General features: G+C 41.7%; 1 protein-coding gene across 1 annotated transcript in view; it reads right to left on the bottom strand.

Moving 5' to 3' along the window:
• The window catches only part of msna (moesin a), a 15,307-nt gene extending 1,413 nt beyond the window's left edge, over window positions 1-13,894 (bottom strand). Inside the window, exons 1-13 of the mRNA XM_079237280.1 lie at window positions 13,619-13,894; window positions 5,860-5,943; window positions 5,272-5,367; window positions 4,867-5,141; window positions 4,652-4,735; window positions 4,115-4,261; window positions 3,889-3,985; window positions 3,625-3,788; window positions 3,320-3,450; window positions 3,040-3,200; window positions 2,855-2,947; window positions 1,353-1,583; window positions 1-840 (exon numbers count right to left, since the gene is read on the bottom strand). The exon at window positions 1-840 is cut by the window's left edge and continues 1,413 nt beyond it. Coding sequence (XP_079093406.1) covers window positions 676-840; window positions 1,353-1,583; window positions 2,855-2,947; window positions 3,040-3,200; window positions 3,320-3,450; window positions 3,625-3,788; window positions 3,889-3,985; window positions 4,115-4,261; window positions 4,652-4,735; window positions 4,867-5,141; window positions 5,272-5,367; window positions 5,860-5,943; window positions 13,619-13,630 — 1,740 coding nt within the window. The 5' untranslated portion in view covers window positions 13,631-13,894 and the 3' untranslated portion in view covers window positions 1-675. The remainder of the gene's footprint in view (window positions 841-1,352; window positions 1,584-2,854; window positions 2,948-3,039; window positions 3,201-3,319; window positions 3,451-3,624; window positions 3,789-3,888; window positions 3,986-4,114; window positions 4,262-4,651; window positions 4,736-4,866; window positions 5,142-5,271; window positions 5,368-5,859; window positions 5,944-13,618) is intronic.
• Window positions 13,895-16,044: the final 2,150 nt, after the last annotated feature.

The raw sequence follows: 16,044 nt of genomic DNA, 5'->3' as shown, positions 1-16,044 counted from the left end.
TTTAATGAAATTGATCTTTAATATCACCTCTTGAGTGTGGTGTAAATACTGAATGATTTGTAACAGAATACACTCAAATGATCAGTGAGTCAATTTAAAGGAAATTTGCAAAAACATAATACTGCTCTGTTAATGCTCTTCATCGACAGATTACAGTGCATTTGGATTTTAAACTCAAGTCAGCGGATCGTGGGAGAAAAGCTAACGTCCAGCTTGCTGTGAAGAACCGTTGCACGTGAACAGCCGGCACAGTTTGTCTGCAGGCACAGTTTTCTATCTGAAATTTGGATTGGTCTCGGAGCCTTTTATTTTGAAATCATGATACAAAGACGTGACAGAAATATATAAAGAAATTAAAAATGCTGACTCAATGTGTCATGAAATGAGGCGTGAGCCCATTACTAATGTGCTACATAAACCCCTTGTGGGGAATGAAACTAATAAAATACAGTTTGTCCCTTTTCAACCAGTAACTTGCCTAAATTTTAAAGTTAGGAATGATAACAAATGGAGTTTTCCAGATCCATATTTGTACATTGTGCTGTGCTTGTGCAACCATGTCATGTTGTGGATCTGATTTATTTGGGTGCAGAGGAGACAGCTTGTGTGAGGCAGGACTGCAGTCCAGGCAGAGCGGCCCAGCTGGGTGGGCTTTCGCGTCGGGGTGTTCAGACATCACATGCACTCGAACTCGTCAATGCGCTGTTTGGTGTTTCCTGACCGGATCTGTCTGAGGGTCTTGTACTTGTCTCGTCCCGCCTTCATATTCTCTGCATGGATCATGTCGTTCACTGTTTTCTTGCTCTCGTCCCGAGCGTTGGCCAGCTCTGAGCTTAAAGCCTGGGAATAACAGTCACAGCGGTGTTAATACATCTCACAGCAGTTTGTTATTATGAGACTCATTCTTCTTCCTGAATGTGCAAACATGTCTACGTTTTAAGTGACTCACATCTGGTTCTACGCTAACCACATCGATTTAAAACGTAACAATCATCTGTTTCTCTTTATCTTCCTTTTTTCTCAAATTGATTTCTTAAGGAGAAAACAAGATGCGATGATAGATTCACCTCATCAGTATATATAACTTCTTCATTCTCAGTTGTACTTCTACACTGAAGCTGACAAACAGTAGTAAAGAGACCCACTTGCCCTTTTTTTCTTCGCCAGTAGGATTTACTTCAACACATTTATTCATTCTAATTAACAAAACATATCTTTAAAAAAAGACCGTTAAAATGCAGCCGTGTGCCCTATAAGATCGAACCTTCGCAATTAGCCTTTTGATCTATCGATCCAATCATTTATTGAAGGATCAAACCTAACTTGTCTATGATGTATAAGCGAAGACTCACGAGTAGATGTTTCTGCAAGCGCTCGTTCTTCTCAGCCTCGGTCATGCGCTCCTCTTCGCTGCGGTCCTTGTACGTGCCGGCGGCTTCGAACTCGGCGCTGGCCTCGGCGCTGCTCTCGTCGTTCTCGTCGTGCTCGTCCTCTGCGTTGATGGGCTCCTGAACGTGAGCCACCATCACCTTGTTTCTGAGCTCTTCTTTGGTCTTCTCCAGGTCCTCCTGCACCGTGGTGGCCTGAGGGAACCGAGAGCGACAATGAGGGGAGGTGCTGCAATTTTGACAAAGATTCAGTTGATGGAAATGTGTTTAATGTCGTTGTTTTTTTTAAGAAGTACTGCTTCTACACAGGCAAAACACAAGACATCCATCCTGTGGGAAACAGGAAAGACGCACAAAGTTACACGACAACCCTTCCCATAGTTTTCTCTAATCTCCAATATTTTGGACCTGATGGTGGCGCTAGAGAAAAGGTAATTTCAGCTCTACGTTGCTGGCTGTGTAGATTATTTTGGACACTAAATTGAATTCAAACAATCTATTTAAGACAATAACAATCCACTTCAGCCATAGAGGACAACTTGTGCTACAAAATCTTCTGAACAATATAATAAAAAGCCGCCGAGAGAGTGAAAGCAGAGTGCTTGTGCTATGAGCCGCCAGGAATAAGAGCCAATTATGAGACTGGAATTTCAACTGAAACTACACTGTTTGCCAAAAATGCACGATATGGAAACCAGCACTTAGCACTGCAGTTGTTTTTAAAATGGAATATAATAATGGTGCACAAGAGTTACGACAGGATTTCCTTCACACAAAGACGGCCGTCACCACCGCTAACAGCATGAGTCACACTGGTCATAAAGAAGAAGGGGGCTGGCCTGGCACACATGGTTTTTACCTAAAAAAGACAAGAGGCAAGCTGTGAGCTTGCACCCCTCCCCCAGAAACACACAACAACAAGATCTCAGGAATGTCTGTCCTCACTGTGGGTCAACGTGGTCAGGAGAATATCAGTTTGATTAACTAACTCGTGTCTGCCACGTCCACACTGAGCCCATTCTGAATACTTGCACAGCTGATCACATCATCACACAGGGGCCATGATGTGTCTTTATGTTGCAATATGACTTCCCAAGCACAAAAGAATGAGTGCAGAAGTGACTCTTCCCTCACAGTAAAATCACTATAATGAATTTGTAGAGACTCTAATACCTGAAACGCAGTATAAGCCACTAAGGAGTGTCTGTCTCACGACTTACCGACTGAAAGAGGGAGAATCCAAAGAAATGTAGCCGTCTAACTGTGTACATGTAACTACCTATTCATGCTGCTGTGGACGCAGGTCATTTGTATTACGTAAAATCTCTTCTTTTCATGTCATCAGTTCTAATGTTGAGCGTGACACAGTACTCTCCTTTGTACTTTAATCTTTAACAACTCTAACCACTGTATTCAAAGGAAGAAGACAGTTGGGTTACTATAAAAAGTGGCCACTCATCTCATACCTTCTCTTGCCACTCCACTGCCTCTTCTTCCTTCTTTTTCTTGGCATCCTCCAGGAGGGAAATCTTGGAAGTCAGATCAGCCAACTCTGTCGCCTGAAAAGACGTTTTGCTTTGAGTTTTTCTTGTTAATGATATTTGAAGCATCACAACACTCATTTCTTTTTATATGGTTTTGGATAACTGACCAGGTGTTCTTGGTTCTTCATCTGGTTCTCTGACTGTTGCAGCAGCGCCGCCTTGGCATCTTCAGCGCCCTTCAGATCAGCCTCCAGACGTCCAGTCTCCTCCTGAGCCCTCTTCCTCTCCAGCTCCAACTCCAGAGCCTTCTGCGTTTGCTCCTCCAGCTCTGTGCAGACACACATTCACACGCACAGAGAAGCACTAAAGGTCAGCATTGTGGGAGAAAAAACACTGTCAGCATTCACTGCAGTACAACCTGCAGAGCTTTTCTAACGGGTCACCCACCTTGTTGGGCTTTTTTTGTCTGCTCTTCGATCTGCTTTAACCTCTCCATTAATTCCTCCTTTTCCTTTTCAATTTTTTCCTTCTCCTTTTCTGCAAGTTCTCGTTTCCTCTTTTCGTTCTCCAGCAGAGCTCTAATGGAAACAGAAACAGTAAACAAGATGCACTGGAATAAACAGTAATCATAATCTTTTGAGCAAATCATCCCCCTATTATACACAAAGTATTTAAAAATACAGTCGTTTACGCGTCCATAATACATGTTTGGTACATTTACAGTGGTAGAACATCAACAGTCACACTCTTACCTCTCCATCTTCTTGTGATTCTTCTCCTCCCGAGCCTGAGCCTTCATCTGCTGCACTTCAATGGTGTCAGGTTTGCGGCGGCGCATATACAGCTCATGGTTGCCCATGCAAAGAGCCAGAATGCGCTTGTTGATGCGCAGTCTTGGAGCATAAAATACAAAGTCCTGAAACAGCGACATTACAGGTTTAGGAGATTAGGAGTAATACACAGAGAGATGAATTATCAACTGTTAAGAAGTTGTCCGTTATTAACGGTTAACATACCGGAGCTTTCTTGTCAATTGGTTTGATGACAAACTTCTTGTCATTAAAGGAAATGTTCCTGATTTCACTCCAAGGGAATCCAATTTTGGGCGTCATTCTGTTGAAGACAATGCAAAAATCTCCATCAGCTGCATGACATTGGACCGGAACTAGTAATAAGAGTAAACGCAAATTGTGCTGAACGTGTGCATTCATGGCAACTTCACATTGTTGTGGAATCACTTACTTGTCATTTTGTTCATAGATGTTGAGACCCAAAGCGTCCACTCCCAAAAACAGTTCTGTTCCTTTCTTATTCTTGATGTTGAAGTAGTTGACTCCGTACATCTCCAGATCTTGAGCGATCTTCAGATACTCCATCATGGACTCCTCTCTGAAGACAAATAAGAAGAGAGGGAGAGATTGAGGAGCACACAAAAGCCAGAGATGTGTGGAGTTTTGAGTTGGAAGCACAGGGTAGTCTACAATCAGGAGCCTCAGAAGGAATGTCCTCTCAAGGCTAAAAACAAACCATGATAGGGAGCAAGACAATTAAAACTCCACATTTTCATGGTAGTGACTTAGATTAGATAGACCCATAGCATCACTAAGGAGTAGACTATGAAATAGTTTAGCAGACACACCAGTCAGATAGTCAATTGTAATGATCTCCCACAAAGACACACTTCAGTCAGTAAGATTGTAAAATATCCTCTTGGAATGCCATTTGCTGAAAGAGCTGGTCTCTTCTTCAAAGGTGCACATGCAGGTCAACCTTTTTTACCTCATCATGCTCTTGTGTTCTTCGTGCCACACTTGAATCCTCTCCTCCCACTGGTCCTTGTTGAGTTTGTGCTGGTCCAGAACTCTGAGGAGATGAGACATCAGAGTGTCAGAAGCCATGCAGAGACACACGTCGCGTACAAACACAGTGGCTGAAAGGTGACATCTATCTGACGTTGACCACCACATTAAAATGGGGCCGTACACCTGTGTTACCTCTGAGGGAGCAGCTGTTCACTGGACAGATAGCCTGGCGTGTGGACTTCCTTGTTATAGTCGGCATACTTGGCCTGCACTGCGTAGGAGGCCAGGAGGACTGCGGTCTCTGGAGGGCAGTAGATGTCGTCGTTTAAGATTCCCTCCTTCACCTGCAGGAAGAACAGCCGCTGTGTGGCGTCCTGGATTAACTCCTCAGTCACATCCTCAGGGAAAAACTTGGCGCGGAACTTAAACAGCAGCGGGCTTTCCTTCCTCACATCCTGGGCTGTCACCTAAAATTAAGCGGGTGAGGTGGTAGAGGTTATACTTCTGTAAATAGACTTGAGTTCAATTTTGACAAAGAAAGGCTAAACCGATATTGTTTTAGACATTGTAGTGAAGCAAAAACATGGAGCATCTCACCTTCTTATTGAGCTTGAGCCATGTAGAGAAACCCTTTGTATCCTGGTATTGGAGTCCAAAGTACCACACCTCTCGCAGCCCAATGGTCTTAACAACCTGGACACATGAAAGCAGACGTATTGTGTAATGTGCCTCCCCACTCCAAACAACAAATTATTGCTAATTATTTTGTGACATTAAAAACGTCTTTTGTTGGAACCAAGAAAATCCTGCATGTGATAAAAATAGAAACAAATAAATGTGCTGTATTTTGCTATATTTTCTCGGTAAAGCAGAGGCTAAAACCATATGTTTTACAATGACAAGTCAAATTGATAACATTTACAATGGTACAATTGTTCTGCATCTAATAAGTTGTACAACTATTACAGTTATTAGTTTGGTTGTTACACTGTAGTTGGAAATAATGCACTGAGCCTGCTGCTAATAGTTTCAAGAAATGTTTTATTTATCTAAATTACTCGTAAGAATATCACAGAAAAAACAAACACATTCCATAACTTGTGTTTCCAAAATTACATTTGATAAAAAATGTGTCACTGTCACTGGGAATCACATCCCAGTAGTCACAAGTCATTGTTTTCTTACCTGGTCAAAGAGTTGCTTTCCTGTTGTATTTGGCTGAATGGCAAATTCCAGTTCAGCATCCATTGTAGTGACTCTGACACTAATCTGAGGAAGAGAGAGCATTGGAAGAATGAGATTTTTTTAAATAAATATCTCACATATATCTTGTGCTAAAATTCAAAACAGCAAATGACCTTTATATAAATATCTTTATTATCATTCTTGTCATTATCAGGAGATTATTGGCTTTTCTGTGTTTCACATTTACCTCACGTTTGTCAAAATTCACCGATCAAGTCTATGACTTTTGTTTTTAAATGACTCCATACACACATCAAGAGTACAGCAAGGAAACACTGAATCCATTTATGCGTTAACTAAAATAAGTAACTATATATAGAATAAAAAAATGTCTCACTGTTGCCCCTTAGTGGTTTTATATATAAAAAATAAAATCATCAGAATGCCAAAAGAAAAATATTAGAAAAGAATAAATAATACCAATAATTACATCCACATACAGTGGTTCATCAGCTGATAATTGAATTAAGGTGTTGGGAACGTTTTGAATAAACTCGGCTGTGCACAAGCGGCAGCGGTACGTCGCACCCGCAACCCTCCGTGCACACACTCCACCTCTGTGGACGTGTGCCTGCTGTGAACAACCGGCAAACCACGGCAGCATCAACCCTGAAAGATGTAGACACATGTAGAACTCATGAAGGATCATGTCTCAAGGTCCCGCCTTGTCTAGGACAAACGTGCCAATCTGGCCGTGTTTCAGTATAGAACTTATCTACAGGAAGTAACCACATCCTCTGGTGGCTGTGAGGCACTGCTGCTGAACACTGAACTCTCATGAGAGGCGCCTACATCCTGTCATGTATCAAGCAACCTGTCAGCTTGCTGCTAAGCTATCTTCCCAAGCAGAATTTAACAAGAGCAGACTTTGATAAATAGGTTCATCCTTGTCAGGTAACACGCTTAGTGACAGCTGGTTATTTATTTTACTAGTGAGGCACTGCTTTATTCAAGAGACTGAAAAGGCTTGTGCGTATTGTAAAAGGACGTCAAGAGTTATGAGTATGAATATATTTAACCTTAAAGCCCCCTTCACTGAGGTCGCCCAGAGAATAAATCGATTCTGTACTGAGTAAACTGACCATGCAACCATTTCTTATTTTCTCTGTCCTCTTAGAGATGACGAAAACAGCAGCAAGCATGTCTATTGGGAAATAACTGTGCAGGCTGAGGCCCACGCCTACCTCGGACAACAATGGTATGCATTATTTCCCAGTTGCGGGCCTGATTAGTGTTGCGTTCTTTCCCATTCATGTCAGCAGGACCCCATTTACTGCTCAGGGTACTTGCCCCACGTCTCACTTCCTGTCATCACCAGCAGCAGAAAGAGTTGTGGTGAAACCTACAATCTGGGCCTACACTGAACTCCAACGCAGACGCCTCAAGTCACCGAGACGCGCCTTTCTTTAAACGGAAAACTATGAACTTTCATGAGCATCTGTTTCATTAGTGTGTAGATCAGAGTTCAGTTCATCACCACCATACTGGGGTTTCAGCGCTTTCATTTCCTGCAACTGGATGGCTAATTCTGCAAGAAAAGAGAACTGCACTCAAACATTTTCTGCCCGGGTAGGGTGTGTCTCTCATGGCCAGAATTCAAAAACACTTAACACCCTATTATTAGGACATGCTCAAAAACGCCCCTCTCAGGACAACGCGTCAAGTTTCCATGACCTATTCTCAATGTTTTTTTTAACCACACCAAGACTTCAACAACTTTTAAAAAGCTTGAGGCATAAAGACCAATTCTGTTACAGTGTTGGTTCTGACTCACTTTTTGCCAAGCTATTGGCTTGTTGAATCACCTCTGTAACATGAAGCTCTTTTCAAGAGTTCTCTACTTCACCGACTGCCTGAAACTTTGGGTTATTTCTAATATTTGTTAACTTTGTCCTTATTCATACAGCTGTATCATGCTACTTTTTTTGACCTCACAGACACCATAAAGGCCTCATTTCCTCTTGTGTCAGTGTAACTTGCCTTTGAGTTATCAAACCAACTCATCACTTCATAACTAAATCAAAACTAATTTACTGGCATTACATCATAAGTAAAACTAAAATGACACTGTATAGAAGTATATTGACTTATTATTTAAATAAATGTATATGATGTCAAATCATATTTACATCTAGTTTCAAGATAGCTTAGGTTCTCACAGTACATTATAGGCCATAAAAGAAACTCACATAGTGGTGAATTGAGCTCAATCCTAACGTTGATAAACTCAACTGGCAATGGAAGAAGGGTAAGATAAGTAAGCATGAGTGACAATATTGAAAACTGTATTAATCCCATCAAGAGAGGAGAAGTAAAGCCCAGAACAGACCCAGTGAACCAGTCCATAGCATACTCTTTTCTCCACTGAGATGCACTTTAATCAAACATCATATATGTGGGAACATCACCTTAAAAATAAAGAGGGCAGGATTGTCGTGAACTCTGTGCACAACACCCACTTCATTTGGGTGATCAACTGAGCGTAATGCGCCACCTTAAGAGTGACAAATATAACAAATGTCACTACTATACGCGACGGGAACCAAATCTGAGTTGTACTTCTGAGTCGTGCCGTCCACGGTAGTCACACAAGGTCAGCAACTACGCTGAGCATCTTGTTAACAATGGATCCCACCCTGGAAACCACAGCAACCATTCTACTGACACCTGATTCACAGCTTATCTGAAAGACGAACTGCGGATGTCAGAGGCGACAAAAATTAGGCCGGCTTCAATCCAGTCAGGTGGAACAGTTAAATTAAAATGTGAATATAGGGTACAGTTAGTATTTGTTCCTCCCAACAGTATACAGTTATTAGGTATGAATAATATCAAGTGTGAAAATGTGACGGTGATGACCAAATCTGACAGCCTAACAAACTATGTTAATGTTATCGTTTGTAGCCAATGCTAAAAGGGAAACTGTGTGAAAAGACAAAAAGCACGTTTATACATCCCCTAAAGCCCATATACACATATTACCCTCCATTGCAGAACTGAGTTTGCAGCAAGCCAACGGGAAAGTATCTATACTACAAAAAACTATTTCAGATCCTGGTAATTAAAAACACGAGTGCTCTTGTTTCAGCAGTCATCCTGTCTGCTAGTCTGACCGTGAAGAAACCCTGTGGCTGAAGAGAAGAGGCTTGGCGACAGGAAGAGGGAGGATGGAGAAGAGGAGGGGACAGTAAACACAAAAGGGCAAAGGGTCTATTCAAACTGGTTCCCACAACCACTTTTTTAAAGATAAATCACATCACAACAAGAATTATAAACTAGCCTTTTGGTTGTTTTTAATAGCAACATCCATTGTGTTGGAAAACCTGCTGCTTCTTCCTCTCCTATCATCTACATCCTGTTGATTGACTCTTATTATCTCCTGTTTACTATTATGTTAACCTGACTTATCACCAACCAGATCGTCTCTCATCTTTACCACAGTAATCCTGTTATTTAAATCAGTCAGGTGCTATTACTCTGACTATGTTGTTCTGAACTTGTTCTGCTCTCCTTTATTCTGATGACATTTTGCCTTCCTTTTGACCCCTGCATTTGTTTGCCAACTGTGTCTGCCATCTTGTTGCCAACTGTAAGCCTCCTGCTGACCAAGTAAGGGCTGTTTTATCCCAACTGGTTTTGTCTACCAAGTTTCCTTTTGGATCAAAAGCCAATGTTAAAATTGTTACATTCATATACACAAAAATATGTTGACCCAACAAAAACACCAGCGGCAACATGTACTAATACCAGTCTGACAATTCCTAACTCTTTTTCCCACATACATTTGATATACCTAATACAAGTATTTAAACCTAATTCCATGTTTCCAGCTTAGTCCAATCCCTACTAGTTGATGTTTACCACACAAACACAAGACGGATACAAACCACAGGCTCTTCTGTTTGCAGTGATGCACTATTATGACGACTGTAGTGCTTTGCTTATGCTATTCTCTCATTACGTACAGTTTGAACTTTGCTGGCTTGAAGCTTGTACTAGACACTTTCATTATAAGAGTGCCAAATAATCATAACATTCATCTCTCATGTCATTGTAATGTGTAATTGTAATAATATTGTAATGTCTCTAACGGGAGATTACATCCAATTAAAAAAGCATTACATGATCAAAACAGAAAATGGTTAAGATGTTTTATTTTATTCCAACAGCAGCTTTATCAATCGAGACAAAACAGAGGACAATAAGGATATATTAAAGTCAAAATAATAAATGAATAACAACAAAGAACTTACTTTCAGAAGTTTGATTTTCTCACTACTTCCAAACAGAAAACATTGCCATGTGTAAAAAGTTTTGATTGTAGTTTGTCCACCACCTCTACACACACTGTTAATCTGCTCTGCTATGTGCACTATACAGACTTATTTAATCCCCTGCTTGCATACCGCTGGGTGTTTCCATTTACCATTTCTCCATCGCCACACTTGTTAAAGGTTTGGTCCTGCTAACAAGAAAACAGCATCTGTCATGGTTTCTACATAACGGGCTATAATGGTAAGTTAGGCTCACGTTTTGTGAATAACAGTAGACTGTTTCTATATTTGTGGATAAAAAGGTGCTGTGTATATGTTTAATGTGATTCACATTATTCACCGCTTGTGAATAATGGAAAAACTGGTTTAAAAACCATCCTGTTGTCTGCTGACTACACTGAAATTCATTCTATTGTTCAAATAGCTAAAGGAGAGCAAACTGTTACTGTGGTTAAGGCCCATTCGGCAATATAAGTGAGCTGGTGAAAACTTTACAACATGGGGTCAGATTTGAGCAGTAAACCCAAACAGATTATGTAAACTATCTAAATGCAAAACTGATATCCACTACAATGTAAAATAACTGATAAACACAGACCGACTGTAGGTCCTGAACTTGTTGCACTGCTGTAAATGCAATCTAAAGTGGAGCATGGCATCTAGGACCGCGCCACGCGAGGCGAAAACAGGGAGGAGAATAGCTCGACTGTGATGTGAAAGTCCTTATAAGGCTGCAGGCAAGGAAATTACCGGAGAGGAACTGATGTAAGAGCAGAAACCTTGAGTCACAACATGACTTCCTTGGGAAACTTAAGCACTGCCAAGAGGAGTCTAGCAAACTCAGAGTTTCTCAATCATTATTGCTTCTGTGAGACGTCAAAGTTGTTATACTGTAGTTAACCAAAAACACTAAATAAAATCACTAAAACGGTTCTTGGAAAAGCTATTTTGAAGGGATAGAGTGAATTTCACTCCCTGGTCCGGTTTGTTGTGCATGTGACTACAAATCGGCAGAACAACTTTCACTGGACGCAGTTAGCTTTGGATCATTTGCTGAATCAGTGTCACACTTCCTTCTTTCATACATCGCGTCTACGGCGTCTTCACATGGCGACGCGAGCTTTACCGAAGGAAACGGGCCAGCCAGTGTTGCAATAACAGGTCTGGGTTTTAACAATCTCATCACTGATACATTACTTTGCTCGATCCATACAAAGGAGACAAACTAACTAATCCATAGATTATATGTTTAATGTTGAAATATCAGCCTTGTTGTCTAGATATCCCACAATCCTTTAGGTCATCGTTCATTGTCCCTGTTTATTTTGAGAAGCTCTTGCTGCTTCCTCTTGACCCTCTATGCTGTCCACTACTAGTTTCCTCTGTGCTAACTCTTTATTATGTACAGGCGAAGGTCTCTACTACACAGCTGCCCTTTCCCTGCAGTGTCCCTGCGCTAATGTGAACTGATCGTGACTGCCAAACAGATTCTGTAGAGGTCTGTCAGGTCCCCAGCTGTTTCTTCAGTAGCTGCTACACATAACACAGCTACTAGTGTTGTACACTGTCTCTCTGCAGATACTTGGCCCAAAGACATACGCTAAGTGAAGAACTAAAAATACATATAAAGAGAATAGTAAACACTTGCAGCAAACGAACATTAACAATGTTAATTTCTATAAGCTTCGGTGCAGCACAGAACATCAGAAAGTCTCCCGACCACAAACAGGATACAGACCCTATATGATTCCAGCTAATAATGTTTCACTGCTTTAATGCATCTTGAACATTATATTTTTGTTGTCTGGTGGAAAAAAAATTCCACTTAAAATTTAAAGCACCATTTTATGAATACATGTGCCAATTTGTTGTAATAACTAATAATGATACATAAATGTTAGTAGCAAAATGTAACTTGCATAAAATGTCCCTGTGAAGTTTATTTTAAAAGGCTGATAAGGGGAATTCCTTCCAGGAAGAGGAGGATGGTGCATACTAAAGTATGCACTTTAAATGCCAAGTTACTTTGGCTTTTTTTTCTTCAGTTTGACAGTTTGAAAAAATACAGAGGAAGTAGAAGCAGAAAGAAAACCACAGGAAGAAAGCAGCTACAACCATTGGTACAATTTGTACTTGTGTTTGTAATGTGGAAGTGGACGAGTTCACAATACCAGCTTAATGCTCTTACAACCGTGACAAAATATACATGCAAGTTGTTTTTTTAACAATACCAATGAATGACTTAGTATCATATATGGTCCAAAATTATATGTTTTTATAATAACGGGTAAATCACGAAGGCTAGTGATGCACAAGATGATGAAAAAAAAAAATACTAATATAGGTATATAATGAATTAAAGTGCCTCCACTGTGACATCTAAATGTCTTTGTACAAAGCATCAGCTCCATCACATGGCTCCTCTGTCTCTCTTTGCAGCATAATGTCCCTTGTATTGTCCGAGTGAGCGTGTGGGTCTGGACTGTGAATAAGAAGGATGCCACACAGATTTCCATTTCTATATGAACTTGTACATTTAAGAGCATTGTGCCTACTCAAAGGCCAACTCACTCTCTCACCAGAGGCAAACAGAAGAGATGGGTTGGAGCCCACTTTCCCTTCTATCTGCAGCCGATGAAGGCATGAGCCGGACACACTGGGCTCTGCCCGGTGCTGTTTGAATTAAACAAAGAGTGAAGTCTGAGTCAACCACCATTCTCTTTGTTCAGAGCCACACCAGCACAAATCCATGAAGCTCTGCTGGGTGCTTCTTCGTGTGAAACCACAGCGCAGAGCAACCCTTTTGGCCTCTTTTCTTAACAGTGGCAATAATGCACCATAGTTCTTAGTGCCTCCCCCTTGGGCCACCTCCCTGTTTTTAAGTTTGCCTCCATTTGCTCCAGATTTGGGCAGCACAGCTGGCCCGAATGACAGTTCAAATCCCTCCTCGTTAGACCTCACTGAAAAGGAGGCCTAGCTCGTTAGCCGCGGCAGCAGCAGGCCACACAGTCGGCTTCCGCCGAAAGCCGACTGTGGGAACGTGATTTGTGGCTCTTCAGTGCGGAGAGAAGCTCGCTGTAACGTAATAGCGAGCCGTGCTGAGCCACAACGCCTAAATGAAGGATCTGATTTAAGGCGCTAATTTTTAATGAACAAACAGGCGGGAGCGCGCACGCGCACACATCTAACGGAAAGTACCCGAGTAACCCTCGGATGAGTCTGAGGGGATGGAAAGGGTATTAAAACACCACAATGTGCCCCAGAGATGCAGTCGGGGATATTTAAAGGTTAATATCAAGTACCAGTGTCAATAAAATAACCCCCAATCCTATTTGTGTGGAGGGTATGGAGCGAGAGAGCGACAGACAGGACTACACCGTAACGTTAGTTTTTACATGATAGCGTTAATGCGTTTTCATTCTTACCGTCTTCGGCATCTTTCCTTTCTTTTACGTCCGGTTCAGGTTTTATTAAAAAAATAAAAAGTTCTTAAATCAGACGAGCAGTTAGCGAGACCAGCAGAAAACTTTTTCCCATCAGAACAACGGCGCCAATCGAACGCCTTTCCCGTCGCGAGGACACGAACGTTACTTTTCGCTCGACCACAAAGAACTATTCTCAACCTTACGCGCGTGCGAGTGTTTTTTTCTTTGTTTCGCCTTAAAGTGAAATGGCTCGGGCTTGATTTCCTGCTAACGGTACCCCTGACTGCAAGACCACACCCAGGCCGATGACAGGACAGCAGCCAGCCAGACAGAAAGAGAGGGTTCAGGCCGACAGACTCCGCCTGCCGCCGCCGCATCGTCACGGCTGCAGTGTGCTGCCTCTCATTTCCAAACCCGAAGGATTCCCAGCACTCTCCCTCCTTTACCACACATCCATAGGTTACTTTTGTAACCCTCGAAATGTGATCAAGTCCAATATGCACGTCGCATTGATTCCATTAGAGCAGGTCCTGTCAAGAGGGGCTGTCACTTTAATTAATTTGAAACCCTAAAAACAGAAGGGGGGCCTCTTAATTAAGGGTTTGCTCAGTTTGCCAGTTACCAACACAAACAGTATGGTAGATATTTAATGATACAAAAAAATCCATGAAGTGGTTTAGAGGTGGGATAAAAACCTAATACTACTAAACAGATTGAACTACTTAGCCTACTTAGTAGCAGTTTTAAATCTCTTAAGCTTGAGTACATTTTTCCAATGCATTTTATATTCATTTGTATTTAAAATGCTGGTGTCTTATTTCGCCGGCTGCTCACATCCAGTAGACTACGTGTAGCTTACTGTCTGTAGCATGAGAATCTTAGTTTCACTGTCTGACACGAATCTGCTTTTCTCTTTCAGGTTTGCTCATGAGGAAATTGAATGTAATGAGCACTTCTGGCCCCTCTGGAGGTCACGTAGATATCCAGATCCAAATAAAGAGGGGGTGGACTCAATAACGACAGTTACTTCTGCATTTATTTCATGGTAATTACATGAGGTAGACATAATAGTGCATATTATACAACTGACTCTTTGAGGTAACTTCACATTTGTACTTCTGCAAACTTGGGTTTATGAGGTCAAATGAAAGGCATAAAGGACATCACTGCGGTTATGAGTGCTCAAAACAGAGAAAGAGAGAGACAACGGACAGAGCTCTGAAGAGGACATGTCATCAGGGCCCAAAACACAAAGAAAAGCCATTCCAAGTGCTGAATTGAGGTGCTGACAAAATGATGACAATGTCCAATGACAAACCAATGGGTAATGTCACACATTCACTTTATACCTACAGTATAATAATAATAATACTTGTATTATTATTATTATTCACAGTGGGAGCCTATTATTCCCAAGTGCTCAGCTTGTGTGGTCAGATTTGAAGACGAAATAATAATTTAATTGTGTCACACAGAGCCTTTTTCATAAAAGGTTTGATTGTTTTGTTGCACTCCCTGTGTAATGTACCAACATCATTTAATGTGACGTAGACATGCACCGCTACCAACTGTGTCGTATTGACGGAGAGGCGGAAACATTCAGGCACCACTCCAGAAACATCGGAGTCTGGTGTCTTGTTGAAGTTGCTTTCGTGGTTATGAAACGGCTTCCATGATCACGGACGTCCTGCAGAGACATCATCGTGCGACTCCGCTGCCTTCAGGGGAAAAATCAGATCATTGAAGCTAATCTTGCTTTGTCAGAGGTTCAACTTGTCACAAAATGTTCCCTCCCTGGACTTTATCGGACCAACTGAATACAGCATGGTGACTCATCATACCACATCATTTTCCCACTGCTCAGTTAACCAAAATATGTCTTCTTTGTACCACTAAAAGTACACTTTGTGTGTGTGTGTGTGTGTGTGTGTGGCTGCTCTGGATGAAACTTGCTGCTCCAATGAGACTGATAATTTGTGGCCGACACTTTTAGGAGTTGTCTCCGCTTCTTTTCTTTGCAGCTCAAGTGTTCTCACAGTCACACATTCTCCTCGGCAGCAGCCCCTAAATGATGACGTCTTAACCTGTTTTTATTTCAGTTGCCGTATCTATGGCCTCCAACAAAATCGATTAAATATCACTTCAAATCAAGAGTGTGTAACGCCGAGCGTACACTTGCACCCTGTGGACACAGCAGTTCAGGTTTCAAGCTCTCAAAGTGACTAACTTGAAAACAACTAAAACCATGACTACATGATGGAATCCCAGGAGACCGGCTGGTGCTCTAATAATCCCAGAGAGAGAGAGAGAGAGAGCACAGAGACGTCACTGCGTTTGCATGTTGACTCATCTTACACTCCCAGGGCAGGGTGACCTCCCACAGTCTCAACCAGTGAGCTGCTCACTGCAGCCGAATCAAAGGGCGT

This window comes from Taurulus bubalis (genome assembly GCF_910589615.1).
Source record: "Taurulus bubalis genome assembly, chromosome: 2".
Taxonomy (NCBI): Eukaryota; Metazoa; Chordata; class Actinopteri; order Perciformes; family Cottidae; genus Taurulus; species Taurulus bubalis.
Note: the sequence above shows the minus strand (reverse complement) of the source record. Positions and strands in the feature narration are given on the sequence as shown.